Source organism: Seriola dumerili, unplaced genomic scaffold (assembly GCF_002260705.1).
Source record: "Seriola dumerili isolate Sdu_G_001 unplaced genomic scaffold, Sdu_1.0 BDQW01000853.1, whole genome shotgun sequence".
Classification (NCBI taxonomy): domain Eukaryota; kingdom Metazoa; phylum Chordata; class Actinopteri; order Carangiformes; family Carangidae; genus Seriola; species Seriola dumerili.
Window position 1 is genome coordinate 464,933 of NW_019175108.1, and position 25,739 is coordinate 490,671.

Consider the following 25,739-nt stretch of genomic DNA (forward strand, 5'->3'; position numbering starts at 1 on the left):
GAGCTGATGACCGATGTCCGTTACAGAATATGAAACATTACTTCTGTTTGGGGTTTCAGGCTCCCAACTGTAAAACATGGTTAAATACAATGAACCTACGTGTGACTGATGCTGACAGCAGATTTTACACAGTTCTCCCAAATCCTACACAACCCTATTTGGATTTCTGTCACTGAAGTTTGAAGTTTGCTCATAAGAGGTCGAACAGGAAGTTCGGTGACTTTAACGTCTCAATGACCCCAAACTACGTAGGATAAAATATTGTATGTCTTTAAAGAGGAAGCTACATTCATTCACTTCACCCTAGAAAAACATGAACCGTTAATAACCATAAACTGGATAAAACTGGATTTTTGAAGCTGGTGTCTATGTCTGTATAATCTGATAACGATATAGTAATTTTATTATTTATTTTAACATGAGCACGACATAAACAATAGATTTGTTCTATGTTTAAAGAATTGTGACCAAGATACATATGAAATGTACTATACACACGATAGTGATACATCTGCAATAAGCTAATGTCAGCTGATTTATTGGCTCAGCTCTAGTAATAAAAATGCTTTATGATCATTTCTGTATTTTGTCACCTTCATCAAATGTGCAGGTGCTGTGTGTGGCAAATGAAAGATTCTCTACTTCAATGCTTTTCAGTACTTAGCTTTAATGAGACCAGAAAAACACAAAAACATGTAAAGGAAAAACAATAGGTGATTGTTATTGTTAGTATTTTTACACATACAGTATCAAGGTCTGTGGGATCCCAAACAATGAGGCAGTCAAGCAGTTGTCAACAAAACACAAGAGTGGATGTTTGTTGTGGCACGTTGTCACTCAATCCCTCTAATGAACATGGCAGCAGTGTAATAAACGCTGCTCTCAGATCTGTGCATATGTCGCTGTGTCGTCCAGAGGAGACCAGAATGTTGATTAACCCAGGAGTTAATCAATAGAAGGTAGAAAAGTGCATTTTGAAAACATAAAAAAAAAGGAGACAAGGAGGAGAGAGGTTGCATGAATGAATGAATGACCTCATCACTGCCTCCACCTCCTGTTGAGTGGGATTATGGGTAGACCCTGGAGAGCTCATAAGAGTGATTGATTGGTGAGGATCTGAGAGGCCAAAGAAACACAAAGATCATTTTCCTCTGAGAGAAATGGTGCTACCCATTTATATAGGATGTATAACTTGTAACTGATGGCTTAAATCATTCACTCATGTTTTATAGATCAGTTGTTAGAACAAATTTTGGGTTGCCAGGTTGTGGAAGAAAAAAAATGAATCTATAAACAACATATTAATATTTACAGTTTTAGACTTGATGGATTAAAACCTTGATTAATGTCTTACTAACACTTATAAGGTCAGAGCTGATTAGAATGTGGGTCACCATTGAGTATTTATTATTGAATTTGCAGCATTTGAAAAGATAAAAACCTGCCAACCTGGCAACCCCAAAACTGTTCTTATCAATGGTCTATAATTGACATATTAAGGATTATTTCATGATTTACTAATAGCCTATTAATTAAGCCATTAGTTTCACCTTCATAAAGGCGTGACTTATTTGCAAATTTGGATTTATTTCAAAATAAAAGCTGATGAATTGGACACTGGATGATGCAAAGCTGCACACAGACATCTCCTGCCTTTTTCTGTTCCTAACTTACCAAGAATCACTTCAAAAATGTAAAAAAAAACGTCTAGGGTTCCCTTTATATTTGCTCTCAGAGCTCACACCGGGTGACGAGCTGAGAACCTCAGCCTCAGTCCTGCATTCTGACATCACTTTGCGCTCCAGGATACTGTCACTGTAGAGAAGCTTCGCGTAATTGACGGTGATGTAACAGCAACTCAAAGAAAAAAAAAAAACAGCGATAAGAATAATCTGCTCTGAATGGTGCCTTTTGCTCTGCAGAGCCTCCAGCATAAAACTGTGTCGGCTTGAAATGCACCACTGATGTGTGTGTGTAAGAGAGAGGGAGAGAGAGAGGGAGAGGGAGAGTGAGAGAGAGAGGAAGAGGGGGAGAGAGAGAGAGAGAGAGATCACACAGTAAACACACAGCTCCTATGGCAGAGCTGTTCCGCTTCACCATCATGCTGTGACCAGTTGCGCGCAAAGCCAAGAGCCAACAAGAGTCCGACCACCAACCGGGTTCAGATCAGCTGTTGTCGGAGTTTGCGCCGCAGTGATGCTCCTGAGCTCTTAGCGAGAGGAGAAACAGACGGGTGGGAGAAAAAAAAGAGAGACGCCGGTTTGTTGTTGTCGCCTTGTCCGCTGGACTGACATCGCATGGGGACATGAACAGTGTGGATCCAGCGTCTAACAAACTGTTGACTTTCAATCAGCGGTAAAAAAAACAACAACAAAACAAAACAAAAACAAAATCCTGCTGTTACCTGTGTTTCTGCATGCCAGCTCTCATCTGTTGAATGCATAGCTCTCTGCCGTCGCTCTGTCATATCCCTGCAGCACTGGCATATTTTATTATGCAGCCCCGAGCAATTTAGGCGAAGCTGGAAACACCTGCTCCGGTTTACACAGCGTTTGTTGGTGCGTAAAGTGCCTTATTACCCTGCTGGATCGGCTAATAATGTTTACAATAATCGACTGTTTGGGTCGAGTTTTCATAGTTGTCTAGTTATGTATCAAGTGCACGATTTATTGATCTTTTTTCCATTTACTCTGGGATGGCTGGCGAACTGAGCGCCACTGAATCCACAAGTCTCCAGTCTGGAAGTATTGACGCTCCTCAACAGACTCTTTCCGCCACAACAGCTTTTAATTATGCCACAACGCTGGTTTATTATGTGCAGCTAGTTTTTATAAAACTGTATGGTTCATCTCTTGATTGTTAATTGAGCTGTCTTTTTTTCTCTTTCTGGGGGAGGACAGACATTACAGTATGTACACGGAAAATCGTGAATAATTCATGTCGTGCCTTTCAGTTCAAGGTAGACTGGAGGTGCATGCACCTCAGGCAGTGTATGGCAGCAACAGAATAACGTATGTGGCCGCGCTGAAGGCGAGCATCTGGCTTTAACTGTGCAGCTGAGTTCAGATGTAGTCCAAGGTTACTCTGTGGTAGCTCATTTCCAGCCTCTTACTGTTGATGGATCTGAAAATGCCACCACTGCAGCAGCTCTTTACCAGTTTTAAAGCAACACCGGGGAGCTCGGGGCTGCAGTGACACTTGACCACTGTAGAGAGATATCATATAGTAAACATACAGCTCTTATGCCACAGTGCTACCAGCAACAAAGCCACTTCTGTCCATGTTGCAGCAATTGTGCAGAGAGGTGACAGAGAGGAGACCAAAGAGAGTGAAAGGATAATTTCATTAAATGCTCTTGTCATTTTGCTGCTATGGCTTGTTATTGCATGAATTGGCCCCTCCATTCATCACTGTAGCAAAATGACTGTGACTTATTAGTTAATCAGAAGCTGTGGTACTGAAGTGTCTGATGGCTTGGTGTTTGTGTGTACTGTGCATGTAGTGCACCAAGCAGCATCTGTTTCATCTGTGTTTGTTATTACTCGCAGGAACTCAATATCAAGTCTTGGTGCATGCATCTCAAAAAATGATTTGGATTCACCCAAGTGGACCTGTTACACATGGAGGAAAAAACTGTTGTGAGAACAGTTCTAATGTGTGTCATTTAATGTTTGAATCTCACAGCTCTGCAGTGGGAACTGCTGCAGAAAACAGTTGACTGACATTTGAATTATTTAGACTGACAGATGTAGTTGCCAGGTGTGGATGTATGTGTGAGAGAGATGCAAAATGTTAGATAATTTCTCAATTTTCTGCCAGTTGAGCTTTTTCTATGCTTTCCATCGTCACTCTCAACAGTCTTGTGGTTGGTATTGCTTCTACACCTGTTAGCATTAAGGTTCTTTGGTGTATTCTGGCTTTTCTGTCAAACAGAGTCTCTGAAAGAGCCACTTTACTGAATGATTTAAGAGTTTAAAGAGTCACACGGTAGGTGATGTAACCCATAAAAGGATTGGCTTTTTCTTGAGCGGCACAAGGAGGATTCATATGATGGGTGGCATTGTGATTTATACTTCACATTTTACTGTATGGAGCCTTTCGGTGGCCGCTGTCCATTGCCTTGTGACAGAAACCACAATTTGTAACCTTTCCCGTACTCCATTACTGAGGGCAGCAGTTGAGTAATGAATATCCATTTTACCTCTTTCTGTTTCAGAGCTATTTCTCTTTGGTCCAAGCTTTCAAAGTCATTTTTCTTTGGCTAACAGCCATTACGCTGCTGGAAAGTGGATACCTGAACTGTCGGGGTGCAGAGTTCAAGTTATGATATCCAAACACACGGACAGCTTTGAATGCAGGATAATGGTTTCAACTGTAAATCTCAAATACATGTTATGCAGCATGTCAAGAGTGTAGGTTAACAGGGCATGCCTATTTATATATAGTTATTATCACAAGACTGAAGAGTCTGCAGCCTTGCTAGCAGCTCTGTGTGGCTGTGCTTTGGCACAGCTTTGTGCTAAATGCTGAAGTTACAATTCATCCTAGGGGAAACATGAATGGCTGTACAAAATTTCATGGCAGTCCAAACAATAGCTGTTGAGATATTTCAGTGTGGACTGAAGTGACTGACCAACATCACTGTCCCCCAGAGCCACACAGCTAGCGTCGCTAAAAAAAGAAGAGAATATAAAATGGACATAAAACCTCATAATATCAGTGCTTTGTAAGCAGTCTTATTCAAATCAAAAATAATTATAATGAAATAAATGAATAAATCTTGGCTCAAACTCAGCACTTACTCAATATTGAAAAACTAAAGATTTGGAGCAAAAACATAACTGGGACAATTTGCAGTCCTTAGTTTGGTGTAGAAGAAGATTTCCTATCAGTACAGTCACCACTGTTAGAGGAGGTTTTTTGTTGTTGTTGCTTTGACTCCTCGTACATACTGTACTTGAAATCTGGATGTGTCATTCTCACTGCGTTGAACTCCCAGAACTCTGTTGTTTCTCATCAGTCTCCAGGCATTTTACTCCCTTGGCCCGTTCCACCTCTTTAATAGGTGTCAGCATCACTTGAGTGCTGCTTATCTGTTTGGTCTGAAGGAAAACACCTTGTGGGCAAACAGCTCTCTTAGTTCACCACAGGCTACACCTCCTACATGTGTTAAAATACCTCTCATTTTAAAAAGTGAAAAAGCTAAAATTGGACAAATGAATATTTTCCCACATAAACAAAGGAACATTCTCACCCTGGCAGCCAACACTTTTCCTTCGGGCATTATACAGCCAAGTGTTGAGGTTTTGAAAAAAAATCTGTGTGCACAAAAGGCGCCAAGTGACTGATGCATAATAACTCAAACCAAAAAGCCAAAACCATTTAACCAAGGTTATTCAACAAAACATCTCTCTTGAACCAAAGCCACTTGAGAGTTGTTGTTGATGCTAAACGCAATTTTAAAATAAAAAAAACAAACCTCAACATCTATTTTGTTCACTTATTCATCTGTCATTTTTGCCTTCAATAAAATATCTATTCATATGTACATTTAAACATCACCAAAAGCCGCGGACTCATTAGACCTTTCCCGAAGGAGATGAGCTTCACCAGGAGATAGAGTGGTTTTCATTAGCAAGGTGGGTGGGATGGGTGCCACTTAATTATCCCCCTCCAATGTACAATCCTTTTTGTGACCCCGTCTTAAAGGAAAGGTGAAGGGTAGGAAAGATAGCTACCTGGGTGCTGAGAAGAAAAAGTGGGTGAGGTAGGACCCTGCGATGGAGTACATGCTGCGATGGAGCTCCAGCAGACCCCACCCCAGTCGCCAGAGCAAGCAAGCAGGAAGAGAGTGAGTAAGGAAACAGTGATGGATAGGCTACATCCTGTAGTACAGATGCACTTTAAAATATGTCCTTTAAGCTTGAGTCTACATTATGTATTAACAGCCCCACTCTGCCTTCATCTCTTCCTCTGCAGAGAGAGAGAGAGAGAGAGAAAGAGAAACCTGACCATAGAGGGAAGAGTTAGGGGGGAGATGGAAGGGGAGTGGGGGATGTGGTCTGGAGAGACAGAGGAAGCAAAAAGCATACAGGTCATATCACGGCTCGGACAATCGTACAGATACTAGATACATATTTTGCTGATATTTTGAGCAATTTATGATACGTTTTACGAACTGTTCCCTTAAACTATATCAAATGCTTGTTTTGCCTCGGCAACACAAGGGTCACCGCCATCAGCTTGCATGCTTTACCGATCAGATACAATCTCTATTTTCATGCAGCTGCAGCGCGACAATCAAATGTCTGTAACGCACACTGAGACATATGGGTTGCTGACTTTGCATTCTGACAGCATGTGCGAGGTGTTGTTGTGCAAGGGTAGCGTACCAACACCTGCGGGTTTGTATCATGCTTTCTATCATCAGTCTAATCCGTGATGCCTTCTTCTTACAAACCTTGACTGACCACAATAACCACCTTATTCCTCCTGACATTTTCCCAGTTTAACCAGTGTCCCTGCATAATGTGAGAAATTGCTTTGGCATACCTTGTCGCTTACCACTGGCAACGATTTTGCTTGTCTAATGACTTCATTTTTAATAGGATTTAACCAGATTCGTATTACATTTAGTCTCCCAAAGAAATCAAATCCTATTAAAAGGGAGCTTTGAGAACACTGCTGTTTTGCCTGGCTGTGTGTAGTTAGATGAATTGATCATTTCAGAATAATATCCCAGCTTGTTCTTTCTGTTTCATTTCACTCCAAGATTTTAGGCTTTTTACAATGCTATCAAGTGATTCTTCTGTATGGATCGGGGTGGATCGATAGTAATATGATCATCATGACTGAAGTTAAGGAGTGATACATGGGTTGTTCAGTGATACATTGGCCAATTCACTGCCACTACACGGAGCCAGAGTCTCCAGCAAAGTTCTTGTTGGGTCATTGTGTTGTGAGTTAGATGTGAGGGTTGATGCCACTCTCTTGTCTGTGCATTGAATATGAAGCCTAGCATAAAGGCTGGTGGAAACAGCTAGCCTGGCTCTGTCTTAAGATTAAGAATATTATCAAAAACGCTCATTCATTCCGAAATGTAAAAACGGCAAGTTGTGACCACAATCTGTTTCTCTTTGTATTTTATACACCAAAATAATCCATGTGAGGGGTGCTGGTAGGGGGATTTTAAACTTTGTGGTGAGTTAGGCTAGCAGCTGTTTCCCCCTGTTTCCAATCTGTATGCTATGCTAAACTTAGCTAATGGACTCAGATATGAGAGTGGTATTGATCTTCTCAGATAACTCTGAGAATATTTCCCAAAACATCATATGTCAAGATACATTCAGCTTTAATTGAGAAGCTTTCAATAAATAGTACAGTTGCATTTGAAATGGATTTTAGTAGTAGTATCAACTACTCTGATTTATCTGACGCCAGAGAAAAAGTAAACTTGAGACTGTGTTCCTAATATGTGATATACAGTACGTCTATGTTACAAGTGGCTTTTAAGGCCACATAAACTTTAAAATCTTGTTACCCTTGTTGAGCTTAAAACATATTTAACTTTCCTGTTAGCACTACTTTTTCGTACTTCTGTCTGATGCGTGTGTGTCACTTTCCCTCACATATATTAGTGATTGTATCTACTCTGTGTGTGCATTTGACTATTTGACCAGCAGTCAGCTCTCGCAGCCAGTCTCCATCTATCACTCGGGTTTAATTCAATCAGGACCCACATCTCAATCAGAACTGGGTTGGCCGCCGCTCCCAGCAAGTCACCATGCCACTGCCAGCCCCGTCACGCCAACAGAGGCACAGACAGGAGGAGGGGAAAGAAAGACAGAAAGAAAAAGGGAAGGGGCGAGAGAAAGAAAGAACGTAGTGTGAACAAAGTGGCCATGAACAAGAAGACAAAGTGAGATAAAGAGACTTCAGAAAAGCAGATGCTGCAACTGCCCCTTGTGCATGAGTGATGTGACCGTTTATGTGTGTTTGTGTGGTGTGATGGAGGACAAATAGGCCGTGTGTCTGACCATGCGTTTGTGTTACAGCTCTGCCTCGGAGGACCTGGGCTGCAGGCGTGGAGACTTCAGCAGGAAACACTATGGTTCGGTCGAGCTGGTGAGTCCCACCCACAATGCACTCATCTGTTTGTTGCTCTCTTTGTGTCTCAGCGTGTCTGTCTCCTCATCCTCCTTCTTCTTTTCATGATCTCCCCTCCCTCTCTGGCTCTTCTTCTCTTTGCTGTTGGCATGGATGGACAGCAGAGGGGGACTGATGAGTCATGACGTATTGGGTGTGGTCCAGTGATGTGCTTTGCCAGCGTGGATCACAATGGGTGCTCCACTCGCAGTGAAGCGGGGCTCTGCTGCCTGTTCAGCCTCCAAAGTTCATTTGTTTTGTTTTGACGCTGCTGGTGTAAAGCTGCTGCACAGTGTGTGTCTTTGTGGTTGATTACTAAGCTGTTGAGTCATTGTTGCTTTGGGGGAGTGTTTGTGAATGTGCATCCCTCCACTGTGAGCTGAGCCTGTACATCCCGATAGCCCAGAGCGACAGGAAGTCCTAGAGTTATGCACTGCGATCGTACTTCCTACCAGAGACATATTGTGGGTTTGTCCATGAGTGCTGCACACCACGCATGCGGCTGATTAGTGTTGAGGAGAAACCACAGGCCACCTATCAGCACTAGCAGACTTACACTACACATAATACTTCTGTGTGTGTGTGTGTGTGTGTGTGTGTGTGTGTGTGTGTGTGTGAGAGAGAGAGTGGGGGTGGGGTGGGGGTGGGTGTATGTTAGAAAAAGAGAAAGAGCCGTATCCAAACATTGTGGTGGGTGTGAGCCAGAATGAAGTCACTGATAGCTTCGATATTCAAATTATCACAGAGCGACTGTTCCTCTTTTACGCTTCATGTGTTGTTTTTACTCGTCACATCTGGTCAGTGTTGTCTTTTCACTTGCGTCATCTCTAGAATTGAATATTTTTTATAGCATCTAACAAGCTAAAGGGTTTTCTAATCGTCCATCACGGATGGATTAGGTGTTATATTAAGACGATATGTATTTGTCGATTAGTATAATGGATGAAAAGATAGAAAACAGGTGTAAACATCCCTGTTGAAATGACCACCATAGGCAGCAGCCAATAATTACTTTAATTCATGATTGATTTATTAATGGTTAAATCTATAAAATGTTGCATAATAATGAAAAATGACCACAACAACGTATCTGAGTAAAGTCCAAGACCCAAAGATTTTCTATTTTCATATAAAAGAGAGAAAAGCTGCAAATCATCACATTTAACATGTTCGCTGTTTGTTGTTGGTCATTTCTGTCATTCGACTAATGGTAGCAGTAGTGCTCACCACTTGAGACTGTCCTTACAAGAAAAGCCATCTCATTTGTCACTGGTGAAATGTGACCTACGGTAAATTCGAAGTACATTTACCTGACAAGGACTCTAGGTGCCATGTGAATTATGATGGTCTTCCCTCAGGAACAGAGGCAGATGTAGCGCCACAAAACCTTGCTTTGAGGAGGTGGGCGTGGATGAGTGGGCCAGAGAAGTGTGTGAGTTGGACTTGCTATTGTTCATTGTCTGTTTCCAACCAACACTGTTTTCCTTTAATCATGACCTGAAACTTTTTCTACCCTTAATCCAGATATTTTGTTCCCTGAGCAAAACCTTCACTTACTTCCCTTATCGACTTTCTCTACAAGCTCATATTGATGAGTAGTTTATATTAACCAGCACTGGTACAGCTTCCTTAGCATTAGTTAGTTAGTATTTAGGGCATTTAAAAGTGCTAAGAAACGATTGCTAATTCAGAACTACCCTCTCAGTCATGTTGTAATTAGTGGGGATTAGGTCTAGAGGTTTAATCAACTAAGTGTAAATGTATTAGTAAAACTAAATTCACATAAACCTAAAAAAAAAAAATCCATTCCAGTATGAGTCTGTTTTTAAGACACGGTGGTTCCTGAAGGGATCAGAGGCTGTGCGGTATGTTCAATAAAAGAGTATGTTCATAATGGAAAATGAATGGCAGACCTTGATAAACCCAGGTTGATCTTCGGAATAACTTCAGGGAAGATAAGCATGTGATGCCAAGCTTACATTTCAGCAATTATCTTTGGTCCTTGACTCTGCAGTGAAATTAAGTCTTTGTTTTTTCTGTGGGACAAGAAATATAATTGCTTGTGTGAACATACAAGGAAAACTGTTTTGTCGAGTCTGGCGCTCGTACTGTAAAAGGCTTTGTGTCTCTGTGGGAGGCTTGTGCAAAGGTCGGGGAAAAGAGTCGGTGGAAATTCGGGTCCTGATGCCTTTTAGCGAACAAACAGCTCCTCGTGTTGACAGAAGACAGTAGACGCTGAATCTGTGTGCTCATGGTCTGTGTGTCTGTCCGATGTGAAGTAGGCAAGATATTAGCATGTTTCCTCCAAAATCATAACTATCTTTTTACTTCCTTTAACACAGGAGACCTGCTTGCTACAGACAGTCAGCAAGGACCATGATCACACTTGTCCTTTACCAAGTGGTTATTGGTGTTAACCATGACCATAATCATCTCCTAACCTTAAGGTGGTAGCCATTTAACCCACTTTCAAAAACCTTAACCATGTTCTTATTTCAATATGAGAACGTGATCTTTCCCTAAGACTAACCTGAACCTTTCGTCATATAAAAAACACTGCTCTCGTGTCGTTTCTAGAGGGCATGGAGAAACAACATATTTTGTCATTTAATTTGTGTGACTTTTTGGATAAAAGTCGAATAATTAAGTCGGTGTAATCAATTAGCTTTTCTGTTGAATCTCCACTATTCTGATATGTGTGCCTCTACCAGACTATTGCTATACCAGGGCAGCAAAGACTTTTTGTCATATCTGTGCTTTGGCCTCGCACTTGGTGTCTGTGGTGGTGTGATGTTAGTGAGCAGAGCAGTATCCAGCAGAGATAACCCTGCTGAGGTCAAAGCTCTCTGAAATGCAGGCCAAAGATTTGGGCAGAGTGGTGGTATATCCTTCAGTTGCAGTGATACTTTTATGGCTTGGCAAAGAAGAATGGAGGATAGTTCGTGGCTAGCTAAAACTGCAACTAGTCTGGTATCATCATTCCTGCTTGTGTTTGTTGGAACAATGTGTTTTTATTTATTCAAGGCATTAAAAGCATTTCGTCCTTTAAAAGACTGACATTTTGTATTTGTATTTGTGTTGTATTTTACAAATACAGTATCAAACAGTTTGATAGAAGATCTTGTGCCTATAAAGAAAAGTTAGTGACCTCAGCATTGTATATACCTCATTACGACTACAGTTCACTTCACTGTGTGTGTTGTATCTTTGTTGACTCCGGTGACTTATTCCCAAACATGTTTTCTCAAAATCTCAACACAAGAGGGAGATTCTGATTCAAAGCAGGGTCTCCCTAATAAGAGAGACCAGCATAAGCAGAGCCATGACTCACCCTGTCTGTTTGTTTTATTTTTGGCATCATGGAATTGGCGGTAGCAGTTACCAATAAGAGCAGGCACCTCCACAGACACCGTTGTGGTGATATGATTCACTCTCGTCCATGCGTACATAAAACCAGCAATAGAATCCAGTTACATTTGAGTCTATTTATGGAGAGCTGCCAGAGTGTGAGGTAGAAACTCTGTTCGAACTCTAATTTGATAATGAAACATCTGCTTTAGGAAGCTGTAGGAATCAGGGAGACTTTTGAAATAAAAATTTTCATTTTTTTTTTGTCATGATAATTGATGGTTGTTTTCAAGGTTTTCTGTTTGCTAAACGTTCACATCAGCATGCTAACATGCTCACAGTGGTAACTCTGGCATGTTAATGTTTAGCAGGCACACTGTTCACCATGCACATTTTGTTAACATGCTAACATTTAGGGGGTGAATGTCAAGGACAAGCAGAAGTTTTGATGTGATGATGTCGCTAGAGAAAAGTCAAAGGGAAGTCGAAGTTTTTGCAGTTCATCATCTACAGACGTGCCAATTTCATGGCAATCTATCCAGGAATTGTTGAGGTATTTCAATCCAGATCGAAGGACAAGTTTACTTACATTCACTCTCAGCTTATGAGAAGCTCAGGGTGTTCAGGAATATTAATATACTCACAATATGTTCATCATGGGATTTTGTTTTCCTGAATAAAAGTGAGAGTGGAGAGTCAGTGATGTGCATGTGTGCACATGTGTGTGATGTTGCCTTGTTCGTGCTGGAGGTCCCTCTTGTTACATGGAAAAAAAGTAAGAGACAAAGCAGGAAGTTCAATTCACTAAATACACCAAGGAGTAAGGAAAATCAATACCCTGCTGCTGCTACTACACACACACACACACACACACACACACTGGTCATCAGCCCATATTACATGCCCAAGTCTTCCAGTCAACACATGTGAGGTTCCTATTAACCTCTCTCTCACACACACACACACACACACACACACACACACACACACACAGACTCACACTCATCCGCACAAATGAGCAAACAAATCCTAATTGATGGCATCTGCATTCGTAGATAGAGACAAACAACACAAATACAAAGGCATCTCCCACCCTGTCTTGTCGCTTTATTCAGTGACAACTCCACGGTCCACTTTCAAAAGCTTAATTGTATGTTGTGCACTAAAGCTGAAGCCGACAACAATTAAACCCATTTCATCCTGACAAAACAGTTTGGAGAGCGTGGCGGTGTTTTCCCAGTGAATTGAATTGTGTTTATTTGAGGCCCAGAGATGAAGGCGGTGACGGATCGGCAGGAGGAAGTTGCTGGTTGTCTCCAAAGCTGTGTGTTGTACCACACAGGAAGAAAAAAAAAATAAAAAATGTTGGAGTTATAGAGGATAAGGCCCGAATTCAGACACACACTCTCATGTTGATGTGTGTGGGCATGTGCATTTGTCTCAGCTCGGTGCTGTTTGGTGTGTTGCAGTTCACAGCAATGACTGCGACGACTGTCAGAAGTGTTAGTGTGTGTGTGTGTGTGCGCGTGTGTGTGTGCGCGTGTGTGTGCGCGTGTGTTTGAGGAACACTGTGTTGAGGGGTTAGCTGTCAGTCTTGCACAGTGACTGGTGAGCAGACGTCTCCACTCCCACCTGCCCACCAGTGTTACTGTCACTGCCTCAGAGGCTTCTGACTGCTCCGTCACACTGAATTTATTCCCACTCTCAGCGTGTGTGCATCTCACTCTGTGTCACTGCGTGTGTTTGTGCTTATAGACGTTAAAGCCAGACTGTGTAACTTCTGCTGAAAGGTGGCCACTGTGGCCACAAGTGGCAGTTACGAGATGATGGCAAATTGAATTTCCCTTCATGAGGTGTTTGATTCCTGTTTCTATTTTTATGCTATGTCTATTTGTGTACAACATGCACATTACTAAACAACCATTAGCCACCATAAGTGACTCGTCATAGCAGAATAAGTAAGACTGCAGCAGAAAGAAGTCCTGAGTGTGTTGAACTGAGCAGCAATGATTTTTTATTACTCAGCAATTCAACTTTTTATTCGTAAAAGGATGATTTTATTTTTTCTTCTTTCAAAAGTTACATGGTCTCACTTTATTAAACAGATCATTATTCTCACTGATATTCAGGTTTCTCTGAAATGTAATAGTTATTAACTCATTCATGGAGCTATATGTCAGTTTTCAGCTTGTTTTTATACAGTCTAAATGTAGTCACAATCAGTTGGTAGTTTAGAAATTAAGACTATGTTTAAGGCAATGATGGAGATCTGTCGATCATTTAGTCAGTTGGGACTATTTTGATAATGTGTTGATTGATTTTTCAGAAAATATACAAGTAATTCTCCACTTGTTCCTCAAATGTAAATATTTGCTGTTGGAATGAAATGAAATGAAATGAATATCTTTAGGTTTTGGACTGTTGGTCAGACAAAACCAGCAATTTTTAGGCACAATTTTTTGCAATTTTTGGACATTTCATAAATTCAACGATGTAATGGAGAAAATAACTGGCATGTTAAATGAAAATAAGAATAATTCTGCATTCTGTCATATGAAAGGTCATTGAAAAGTCATAGAACACACACAAACACACACACACACACACACACACGCCCTGATGTGTGGACAGCTTTCTGAAATGTCACTGAAGAGGTTTGGACAAGAGTACACACTCATGAGTCATAACTGGAGCCACTCAGGTTTACTATAGCAAGATGCTGCAGTTAGATTACAGTGCTATGGGTGGTATTCGTCACCCAGATGCACACAGGAACACACACTTGCAGACTTAAGCACAAGGTGACAAACCCTCTCAGAAGCTGCTGAGGAAATAAGGTCACCAGGGCCGCTTCTTTAAAGTCTGACATGCAAAAGTCTCACTCCTTTTATTGTCTGTGAAGCTGATAGTTTTTATGCTTGTGTTTTATTGGTATCCATATTTAGATGCAGTTAAGTTTTTCTGATGTCTTTGAAGCTGCAGGAGTCGGTGGCAACTTAAATCTGGGCTGTGGAGACCAAAGCTTGTCTTAGCCTCTTTAAACTGTGCAATTCTTGATTTGTTTTTTTTTTCTGTCTTATTTCTCTTTCTAACACTTTCTGTCTAAGACATATCTGTGCTATCATTTTCACTTGCAAACATCCTCCAAGGTGTGTCACTTCATCCATTCATTCGTCCCTCTGCCCTGATATTAGCTCTTACTAGAACAAATCTACAGTATAATATACTGCCTAGAAGAAGAAAACAGTTTCTAAGTGTAACCAGTGTCACATCTAACTTCAAAACTTGCAGCATCAGTCACCTCTTTAAAAGTAATTTAAAACACCTTGACGTTTATGTCACAGTGGGTGCTTATCCAAACATCCTAAGATTAAACTCTCTCCCTCTATCTCTCGCTCTTGTCTCTCCATCTGCCCCTCCTCCTCTCATTTTCTCCGATTATAACTAATCGTCTATTAAGGCAGCTGATGCATGGTGCTCTGCTGCTGTGCTCTGTGATCCCAGGCTTCACTGCAGCATCTGCCCACTCTTGAGGGCCCTCTTTGCTGCTGCATCCTAACAGCGTGCCTCCTGGGTGGGTGGGTGGCCCGATGCCTTCAGTCCTAGTCGTTAGATTAGTCATCGCCAGTGTTGCTGAGGTATAAATGGGCAGATATTGATGTGGTGCTGTTGTTAGCGTGACTGAATTCGTCCTAGCCACAGGCAACAGTAATGCTAATCAGGTGCAGTCAAGGGCTGCATGGCAAATAACCACGTTACAGAAGTTGTTTGTCTTTGATTTACATTTTCACCTCTGATTTTCTCCTTGACAGGTAGTTGGTTATTATTTCATGTCTGCAGCAACATCATGCATTATACATCATTATTAGCTTTGCAGTCTTCCACTACATGAGAGAGCTTTTCACATGCATGTTGTGCAGTCATCAGTTTGTCTGATCGCAGCTTCATGGGTCATATTTCTATCTAATCACATCATATTTATCTGATTGATCCAAATGGTTATACTGTATCTTAGAAGAATAAATTAATTCACAAGTATTTAAATGAAGCCAAGTCTGGTCATATTCTATATTTTTCTTACTGTCAGGAAATTACACAAAAAGACCAAAAGCAACAATGAAATGATCCTGCTAACAAGAACAGTGTTTGTATCCAAAGCCTGATATAGCTTGTTCCTCTGTGCCAAAGAGCTCCATTGTTGTCAAAAAAAAAAACTATTAAAAACACAATGGATGTTGGTGGCACAGAGGAATCAGGCTTTGGATACACAGTCAATATTTGTTGGTTTTAGCCTTTTCATTGGATTTCTGGAGAATAAATAAAATGCAGAACGTCATCAGAGTGTAGTTCAGGTTAGGTTCACTACTGACACCATGCAGTGAGGGTCCTCTCAATCAGAAATCATGGTCACTTGATTGGTCACCAAAGATAGTGTAGGGGCATCATCTCATAATCCATCCGTGAATAAAATATGATCAGGAAGCCCACATAAAAACTAACAGTCATTTTGGAAAAGACAGAACACATTGGGAAGACGTACAGGGTTTTTGACTTGTTTCCCACATGATTTCAACTGCCACATTTGACTTCCCTCTCTAAACGCCGCTAATGTTGTATTTTTATCTTAGACTGTCTGAGTCATTGAATAGCCTCTGTGACACACAGACATTTATGTCCTTACACCACTCGGAGTCTCTTTTCTATCAGTGAGCAACCTTATAACTTTCCTGTTCCACCCGCTCACTGTCTCAACAACTATGCACACACAGACACATACTGTGTTCCCACTGTGTCTGGCTTCACTGTGGCATAATTGACATTAACTACAACTCCACCCTGCCTAGTTCCTCTTGTTATATCTTTGAAGCTAACCATATATGGCAGAATTACCACTCGAAATTCACTGTTATATTAGAAACATTGGGTCTTCGTTTTCGTCCAGTATTCACTACTCTTACTTCTACCTGCTGACATAGCTTGTTTGCTGAAATGACAACTCTGGCCAACAGATTTTATCAGCTACAGCTAGATAAACTAATGCTGTTGCTAGAACTCAGTGAACTGACTTAAATCTTTGTCTCCAGCTGACATGATAATGTTTCACAAATGTGTTTTAAAACGAGAACCCTGTTAAATGATCTTAAATATGCACTTGATGGCTACATATGTGATTTAGCCTGAGGCTAAAGCTAGATGTCCCAAACAAAAGTTTAGCATTCTTTCCTGCTAAAGATTCATGTAGAAGACATGGAAACGTTATTGTTCCTGTGTTGCTATGTAAAGCTCATTTGCCATAGTTTAACAGTAGTACTTAAAATGTTATTTGTTCTGACAAATTTTGATGCTTAGGCTACTATAGAGAAACATACTTCATCATTGTAGCAAATTCAAATACTTTGTAATTGGAGTTGCGAACAAAATTGACTCAGAAACCCAAATTGAATTATTTTAAGTTGCAGGTTATGCATTATTAGTTTTCTCGACACAGTAATCTTCAGTCTTCATCGACCATTCGCGCCACACGTCACTGTGATTGGATAATTCTTGCTAAAATGCATCTTGTGAGTCAAAAAAAGATATTATCAAGTGCATTTGTTAATCTTTATTACTGGTAATTCTGAGAGCTTCTTGCCGATCCGAAGAGCTCCAACTGTGTGTCACTAACCCAAATAATCAATGTAATCCTTCCTTTCTTTGTTCCTTTTCTTTATCATTTTCTGCCTCCTCTCTTCCTCTACCATTTATCTCTTCCCCCAACCCATCTCTTTTTATCATCTGTCATTCATATCTTCCCTCTGACTGTGCACCTGCCTGTCCCCCCCACCCCACCCCCCACCCCTCCCCACTAGTTACTACTTTCCTCCTCACCCTCTGCCACTTCCTCTCCTGCACCGCCACCCACGCCTCCCGAGTTCTCTGCCTTCCTGGAGGATTGTGAGTGTGCATGAACAGGCCCACTGATGAGATCAATTATCTATCAGCATTCACAAAAGTATTGATTTAATTCCCCAATACACACACACACACACACACACACACACACACACACACACACACACACACGCACTACTCTCTCTGCACTGCAGCGCTCCTTTTGTCCTGTGAGCCTTGGGGAAATCGGTGGCTCTCTGAGTACGCCGTGAGCTCGATTGTGTTTGTGAAATGTTAGAGTCATGCCCTAAAATGGGAGCTGTTTAAATGTGTGTGTATGTGTGTGTGTGTTCTTCATCTATAAAGCTCGAAAGCCTCAGCCCGGCCCTCTTCCCATGGGCTTACGCATAGTGGAGACGGCTATTATTCTTTTATCATTTGGCTTTTTGTTGTCATTACACATCGCTCTTTGCCTCTCTTCCCCATTGGCTTCATCCCTCATTCTGTCTCTCTCTCTCTATACATTTGATGCCCCCTCTCTTTTTTCTCTGCCCCATCCCTCCACTATTTCTCCCTGGCAGTGGTGAGGTGTTTTATGGGCTGTTTGTTTAAGTGTAGAAGCATAGCAGGCTCCCCGTTCTCCCCTGCTTCCCGGCCCACAGGGAATCGTTGGAGTGCAGCTTTTCCCTCTTTGCGCCTCTTCTGTTGCATGATTTAGAAGCAGTGGCTGCGTGATGCATGTATGTGTGTATGCATAGACACACACACACAGACACACAGACACACAGACACACACGCACACACACACACACACACATACACAGACTCCCCAGAGCGCTTAATCTCTCCTTTCTCCTGCCATTTTTCATTCTTTCATCCAAAAACAGGAAAAAGCCTATTTGCACATAGCAGCACACTTACCTAAACGTACATTTAATACCGAATGTCACACATTTTTCTCACATGCAGACACGTACACACACACACACACACACACACACACACACACACACACACACACATACATACATACACTAGGAAGCCAGTGCATCGCTCTGTCTGAACGCTGCATTGGTTTCCCCTCCATTATCCTGCGATTGGACAGTTAATGTTGCAGTAGGCAAAAGAAATGGAGGGAGATAGAGGCCTATATCTTCGACATTTACTTTCCATTTTCTGCACACACACACACACACACACACACACACACACACACACACACACACAAAAACAAATGCACTGATCTTAACGGATTAGTGAAACTCATTCACTCACATATAAACACATGCAAATACAAGATCTTACCACCACGTCAGGAAACATGCAGAAAATATATTTGTTTTCAGGGCCATTAATATGCATATGAAAAGGGGAGAAGACAGTATTTTCTGCAGCCTCTCCTAAGACACAGCCAATTACTGCACAGAAACCTCTGTCGTTTATCAGAGCTTCACACCTGCAGTAAACATGCGTGGCTCTCCAACCTCTAGACTGTATTATCTCCTTATATACAGTATACCTCAGGGAGACAACACAGCTAATGCTTTACTTGTGAGCATATTAGGGCTGGGTGAAATCAATGTCAAATTAATAGAAATATTTTTACAATATTGATGTTTTTTTATGACAGCATTGTTCAATTGCATGACCTGTGTTCAAGTATTATGTTTTACATCAGACGAAACTCTTCAACTGTGTAGAAGAAACACCTTGATGACACCTTTTCTCAGCTTTTAATTACATTTTGCTTGGAATGATTAATTTTAACAACAGGATATTGTGAAATCATAACACTTTCACACTTTTTTCAAAATAATTTTCCACTCAAAGTCAATTCATTATCATTTTGACTTTAAACGATTAGTCAATCGAGTGAGAACTAATTGGAAGCTATTTTGTCAGTCAATTAACTTATTTTTGAAGCAAAAAATGCCAAACATTAGCTGGTTGCAGCTTTTAATTTGAGAGGATTTGCTCCTTTTATGATCTCCTTTTGTGATGGTTAATGTTTCTAAGTATCGCTTTGGACAAAACAAGACATTTGATACGTTTTGAAAACGCAAAATGTCAAACTGTATATTCAAGGAATTGATTAGGGAATTGGGAACAGGTGAGTAGGTGGGCGGGCAAGAGTCAGGTGGCTGAAAGGAGGGAAGAGCTGGGGTTACTGCGGACAGCAGGGAGTGGCAGTGGACTGATATGATAAGAGGGTTGTGAATGAATGAATGCATGAATGAACTGTCACAAAACTGGTAAATCTTCTCATTGGAGAATCACGGGAGAAGTTAAAAGCAGTCAATGATGTAAATCTTTGCGTAAAAAAAAAATGAGTCGCTCATTTAATCGATCATCACAATTCAGTTGCTGATTAATATTCTGTCAATCAACTAACCAAAACCATGAAGAAATTTGAAGAATTCTAAGTGAATTACAGAATACGGAATACAATGTGCTGTGTTTCCCACGACAGTTCAGAGACTGCTGAGAGTAAAGAACAGATATATGGACTAAACCAAAACTGAGCACATTCAGGATGATAAGGTATCAATATAGTGTGAAGAATCATGCTGTTTAATTTCTAGAAGAAGCAGAGATCTTGCCCATTTGAGATCTAGTATTTTACCTCTGGGTCCATGCAGTACTTCTAATCCCCCAGCAACAGTACTGCATATCAGATTTAATTTAGCATGAACAATAAAGTGAGTGTGGCAGTTATTAATGATTTTAGTCAGAGTGTAAAGCTCTTGCCTTTTATCCTCACTTACCCACAGGAATGTTTTGAATGGACTTTAACCCTCTCTCTCTTTCCATGATGGGCACGCTCTCATCACTCTCTCTCTCATTGTACTGTCTGACATGATCTAATGAGCTGCTGAAGTAGGCCATGCCACCCACTCTCCAAACAGATAAACACTGTGCCCTGTTTAGACAGCCATTCACAAGATGCTTTTAATTATCTATCATTGTGCATAGACCTCACTACCTCCCTTTAACGATGCCAGAAGTTTTATCTGGGATAATAATTATGTTTACATGCACATTAGTGTCCTGGTTTTGGGTCTTAACCTGGTTTTGATCATTCATATCCCTGTACACACGACCATAACAGTATCCAGGTTGTGTTTGGGATTCTTGAACATCTCAGCCACTCATTTCTGTACCGCCTGTGCTACCTCAACAGCTGAAGTCAGACTTTTCCCTTTGTTTCGTCGTGTTGATCGTTATTTACATTATGATGTAATTCAGTATTCATCATTATCATTATTTACCATCACATCGTTTGTTTTACTGACAAAATACAACATAATTTCAGTTGATGACCTCCTCTATAAAGACTGTAGAGCCGAGATAGGCTACAGTGTTTACATGACACACTCTCCCGGTTTCTGTTAAAGCACTCCAGCTAGCTTATCCGGGTTTCTGACACCAGGATATGGTGTTGACATGCTCAAAGAAAATTTGGGATACTTCAAAAACCTGTTCACAGTCTATCAACAGAAAAATAATCAGCAAATATTCCGATAATCACTTTATCCTTCGAGTAATTTTTCAAGCAAAAATTCCAGAAAATTGCTGCTGTCAGCCTCTCCGATACAAGGATTTCCTGGTTTCCCTGTTTTACATCATTGTACAGGGATTATATTTGTGTTTTTGACAGCTGGTCAGACAAAACAAGATATATGTGAAGACGTCACCTTATACCCTGAAAGACTGGGATGGACATCAGTATTTTCTGATATTTTATGGACTAAATGATTAATCGAGAAAAGAATCAGCAGATTAATCGATAATGAGGATAATCATTAGTTAGTTTCATTGTGTCCGTGTGTACTTCCTGGAGGTCAGTCCCAATCTCCTAGGAACTTCCTTTTCATCATTTTCTTGCTTGGCTCCTCCAGATCATTGTAGGCCATCTGGACGTATCACAGCGTGTGCAGGGATACACAGTCGCACCAGAACTCCTTTTTAAATTTACACGTCAACAAAGCAGAGACCCCCATCGGCGAGGGGAGCAAAATAGAGCGCAACAGTCAAGAGACGGTCAAAGAGCAGAGGGCAAAGATACAGAGAATAAAAAAGGGAGGAGGAAAAAGACCAACCAGGGAGGGGAGACTGTCTTTTGTTGCCTGGCAACAAAACATCACTCAGTGCGACAGTGTTGGGGGTTAAAAAGGAAATGAGGATGTGAAGAGGAATAGATTGAAGGGGGTTTTGTAGATGTCTTCAAGAGCGAAAAGAAGATGGTAAATCACTGAGTCAGTTGATAGCAGCAACACTGACTGACTGAACACTTGACTCATAGCGTTGAGAAATCAATATCACATCTAATATATTTAACTGTACTTATTTATACAGACACCTATGTTTACATAGGTTGTGAAAGATGTATAGAAAGAACTTCCCCATTTGACTTATGTTCTTTTTTTAAGAGTAATATTTAGATCTATGAAGAGGTAAATCTGACCTGAGGAAGGTTTGCAGCAATGTAAACGTCTGTTCTTTGCAACCGATTGCACATTTCCCAGAAGTGAAGGAAAGTGAAAGGAATAGTCAGACATTTTGACAAATAAGTGTTTTAGCTTTCTTGCCAAGAGTTAGATGAGAACATCAATACCACTCTTACGTCTGTCTGATAGAAGCTACCGCCAGGAAATGGTTAGCTTAGCTTAAAGACTGGAAACAGCTAACCTGGCTCTGTCCAAAGGAAAAAAAACACATATATCTTGTTTGTTTAATGCATACAAAAGGTGAAATGTAAAAAGGACAAGTTGTGGTTTTGTGGTGCCACGATTCAATGGCAGCGCTCCCTACACAAAACTTTAGGGCAAAACTCAAGAGAGAGTCTACAGTCATGCCAAGCTAAACATAAAGACTGAAAGCAGGGGGAGACGGCTAGTTTGGCTCTATCCAGAATTTAAACAAAACAAAAAATGCTAGCTAAATGTTAAGGCTAGCATAGCACCCAAACATAGCAGAGCAACTTTTCTCCTAAGGTTTACACAGGAAACACCATGTTGCAGAGTCACAGAGTGACATACAGAGTGTTGTGGAGCTCACATATGGGAACAGTTGTCGCCTTGTTCTCGTGAGCGAGGAAGCCTGCACACATACATTCCCCAAAATGTGGAACCATTTCTTTAAGTTGTAAATACTTACACAGGATACATTGTGTTCGTGTCCCCTGCCCTCTCTTGTTTCGCTCACTCTCCCACTATCATTAACTGTCCCATTTCGCTCTCATAATGTCTCCTCTCCAGCGCTGTACTACAGAGAGTTGAGTCAGCAAGAGACAGATAATTGGAGCGATAAGTAGAGGGTGGCAGATGTGAGAATGAAAAGAGCCATAAAAAGAGATTTTTACAGCAAAAGGAGTTGAACAAGTCATTGCACAGACTTGAGTAATTATTGATGATTTAAAAAAAGTGTTGGTAAACCATAGAGGGGAAGACTCATGCCACTGTTGTCACATGGAGGTGATGTGTCTGCCATGGTTCCTCTTTTGTGCGTGATGATAGCCAGCTCTAATGTACTTATGACCTGCTTACTACTGTCTGCCACAAGTCATGATTTGTCAGGTGTCTAATTTTAAACATGTCTCTCTCTCTGTCTTTCTCTGTCTCCCTCTCAGCTGATTTCCAGTGACGCAGATGGGGCTATTCAGAGGGCAGGACGCTTCAGGGTGGAGAATGGCTCATCAGATGAGGTACACAATAAAGTATAATACACTTTTGTGCACACATGCTCATACCCATCCACTCAGCCATATCTTGCTCTCACTAACCTCGGTAAATGATGAGCAGTCCAATTTACGTAGTAAATGATGCATGAGTTTGTTTTGTTCTGTTTTTTTTACCAATTTTTTTTTAAATTGGTACAACAGACTCAAGCCGTCAGTAAATTGAATTTGTTAAATCAATCAGTAAGTTTATGGACAAAATAACAGACAGTCATTTTTTTGGGCCACACTTTTTTGTGTTTGTGTTTAGTGTATTTTATATTGATAAATGCATCAATGTGGATATCTCCCCCAGAACTCATAATGGTGCTATTTTTAGCATTTATAGGCAGTATATAATTTCATTTATGTGAATAATAATAAATGATTCATTACACACTATAATGTAATTATAGGCAGATATATATATATATTTCATCTTTTTAACAACTGCAACTCCTCCCATGGAAGCTGCTGCATAAACAGATAATGAATGACAATATAGTAAAAGTGATCTAATAATATAAAATAAAATAGGAGAAGTTCCAAATAATGTCCAGTATTTTCATGAATAAAAACTTTAACACAAAAAATGTCCTAACATCTGCTTACAACTACATTAGTGTTGTGTTATAAACCATCTATTAAATGTTCATATACTGCTTATAAATGCTAAATAGAAGGGATAAAGTGTTTTCATGGAGGTAAATAATGTTGTTCTAAATGTCTCTAGATTGACCACAATGTCTGTAAATTGACAACATTAAACAGCTTTGTGACAACATTGCTGTCCAACCGTATTCCTGCTTTATGTAAAAGTCAAGTTGCTATTGTATTCTTATAAACTTACAGTCAAAGTCAACAACCTGTGTGCATCACACTCAGTTCAGTTTTAATTGTTCCCAGCATTGGTTGAGCTTTGTTGATCTTTTGTTATGGAACTTTTAAAATGCAGCCACGGTTCATGTCTGTTTCAATCCTCTGTCCTGATGTGATTCAGTTCTTTGCTTTTGTCTCAAATCCTGGTCGAGTTTTAATCGTTATAAATAGCCTTCCAGTTTTTAATTGAGAATCTTTACATAATCATGATGCAACAATGATAACAGTAAAAAGTCAGACTACAGCTCACTGTGCCAGTGCTTTAGCTGCACAGTATCTGATTCCCTGCCCTGTACTATAATCTGTATGCCTGCATTGTGTAACAGCATTCTGCAGAGAAGACTGCTGTGACTCAAGCTGTGACCATCATGATGACTGTGTGTGTGTGTGTGTGTGTGTGTGTGTGTGTGTGTGTGTGTGTGTGTGTGTGTGTGTGTGTGTGTGTGTGTGTGTGTGTGTGTGTGTGACAAACAGACTTCGGACTACACTCCAGGAACCTGGAGAAGAACCGATGTCCATCTGGAGAATCCAGAGTACCACACCAGATGGTTCTTTAAATACTTCCTGGGAAAAGGTCAGTGCTGCTCTGTTGTGCTCTGTTTAAAAAAAAAACACACACACACTCGCACACTGAGTTAGTGTGAGACTGAAAAGGGAACTTAAGGGGTTAGGGTGAGGAAGAGCATATAAACTGGCTCTCAGATGCCGCAGAAATAAAACATCCTCTGAATTTATTCCCCAGTCCACAGGATACTCCTTATCTTATGAAGTCAGCCTCGTCCTCATGCTGCACCGCTCTTCATTCATGGCCAAAACTTGTTAGCATCCAGCCATATCCCCACTGAGAGTCTCAACTACACTCTAATCCCATACACCACCAAGGGAGGAAGCCCATGGAGGACACGCAGCCTCACCAGACAGAGCAAAAGGCTTGCCTCCAACAGATAACACATTTAAGATCGGACTGTGGGCTTCTGAAATGAGCCCGGCGCTGCACAGCACGCTAGCAGGAGCCATTAAAGGAAGCAAGAGATTGTTTAAAAAATACATTAGAGTTGGTCACCTGTTCCTTCACCTTTCTGACCCTCATCATTTCACCGTCCTCATTAACACCCTGCCAGGCCTCAGAGTCGCAGCAAGTTGTGCAACAAATGATTGTCCAGGTTTCCTTACTGTGGCTCAAATCAGGAAGAATGCCTTCAGCTGAGAGGTTGAGATAAAGGACAGAAGCCTGAGGATGGATGTGAAGGAAAGTTAGACAGCAAAAAGTCAGCAAGTGGAAGAAAAGAAATGTGTTTTCTCCTCTAATCAGGGTCAAGTTCTAATCATGCTGTAGCATGAGCAGTTTAAAAATGAGCCATGTCTCCAGAAATTTGGCTCAAACCTGTTTGGACTGCAGCTGAGCCATCTGTGTCTCACAGCCTGAGCAGAGCTGTGTACCGTGTAACACAACACATTATGAACTCGAGGCCAGTTATCCTAATATGAACATTTCCTGTCTGATGAAGCACCCAATACAATGACTTGAAATCTGAATTCCTTCTTGATTAGCTGAGGAATAATAAAACAGTTTGCCCTTGTTTGCTTCCCTGTTGTCTTGCATCAGGTGCAATGATAATTCCTGATTGGAGACACTTAGAATCCACTTTCTACTTACACAGAGAAAAAGCTAAAGACGGTTGAAACTAAGTATATAAATGCAACCCAGCCTCGCAAAGTCATTGCTTTCCTGAAGTATTGAAATGGCAAATGGAGAATAAACAGAGCTGGAAACCATAAG

General features: G+C 40.9%; 1 protein-coding gene across 4 annotated transcripts in view; it reads left to right on the forward strand.

Moving 5' to 3' along the window:
* garnl3 (GTPase activating Rap/RanGAP domain like 3) overlaps positions 1 to 25,739 on the forward strand; it is a 70,697-nt gene that overhangs the window by 15,003 nt on the left and 29,955 nt on the right. For 2 of the 4 annotated variants that reach the window (XM_022766428.1, XM_022766429.1), the window contains exons 2-4: positions 8,055 to 8,124; positions 22,994 to 23,068; positions 24,434 to 24,533. In XM_022766428.1, the coding sequence (XP_022622149.1) occupies positions 8,055 to 8,124; positions 22,994 to 23,068; positions 24,434 to 24,533 (245 nt within the window). Of the gene's footprint in view, positions 1 to 2,074; positions 2,356 to 7,880; positions 7,919 to 8,054; positions 8,125 to 22,993; positions 23,069 to 24,433; positions 24,534 to 25,739 lie in introns of those variants that run through there. The other 2 variants (XM_022766430.1, XM_022766432.1) reach the window with 2 other exon arrangements.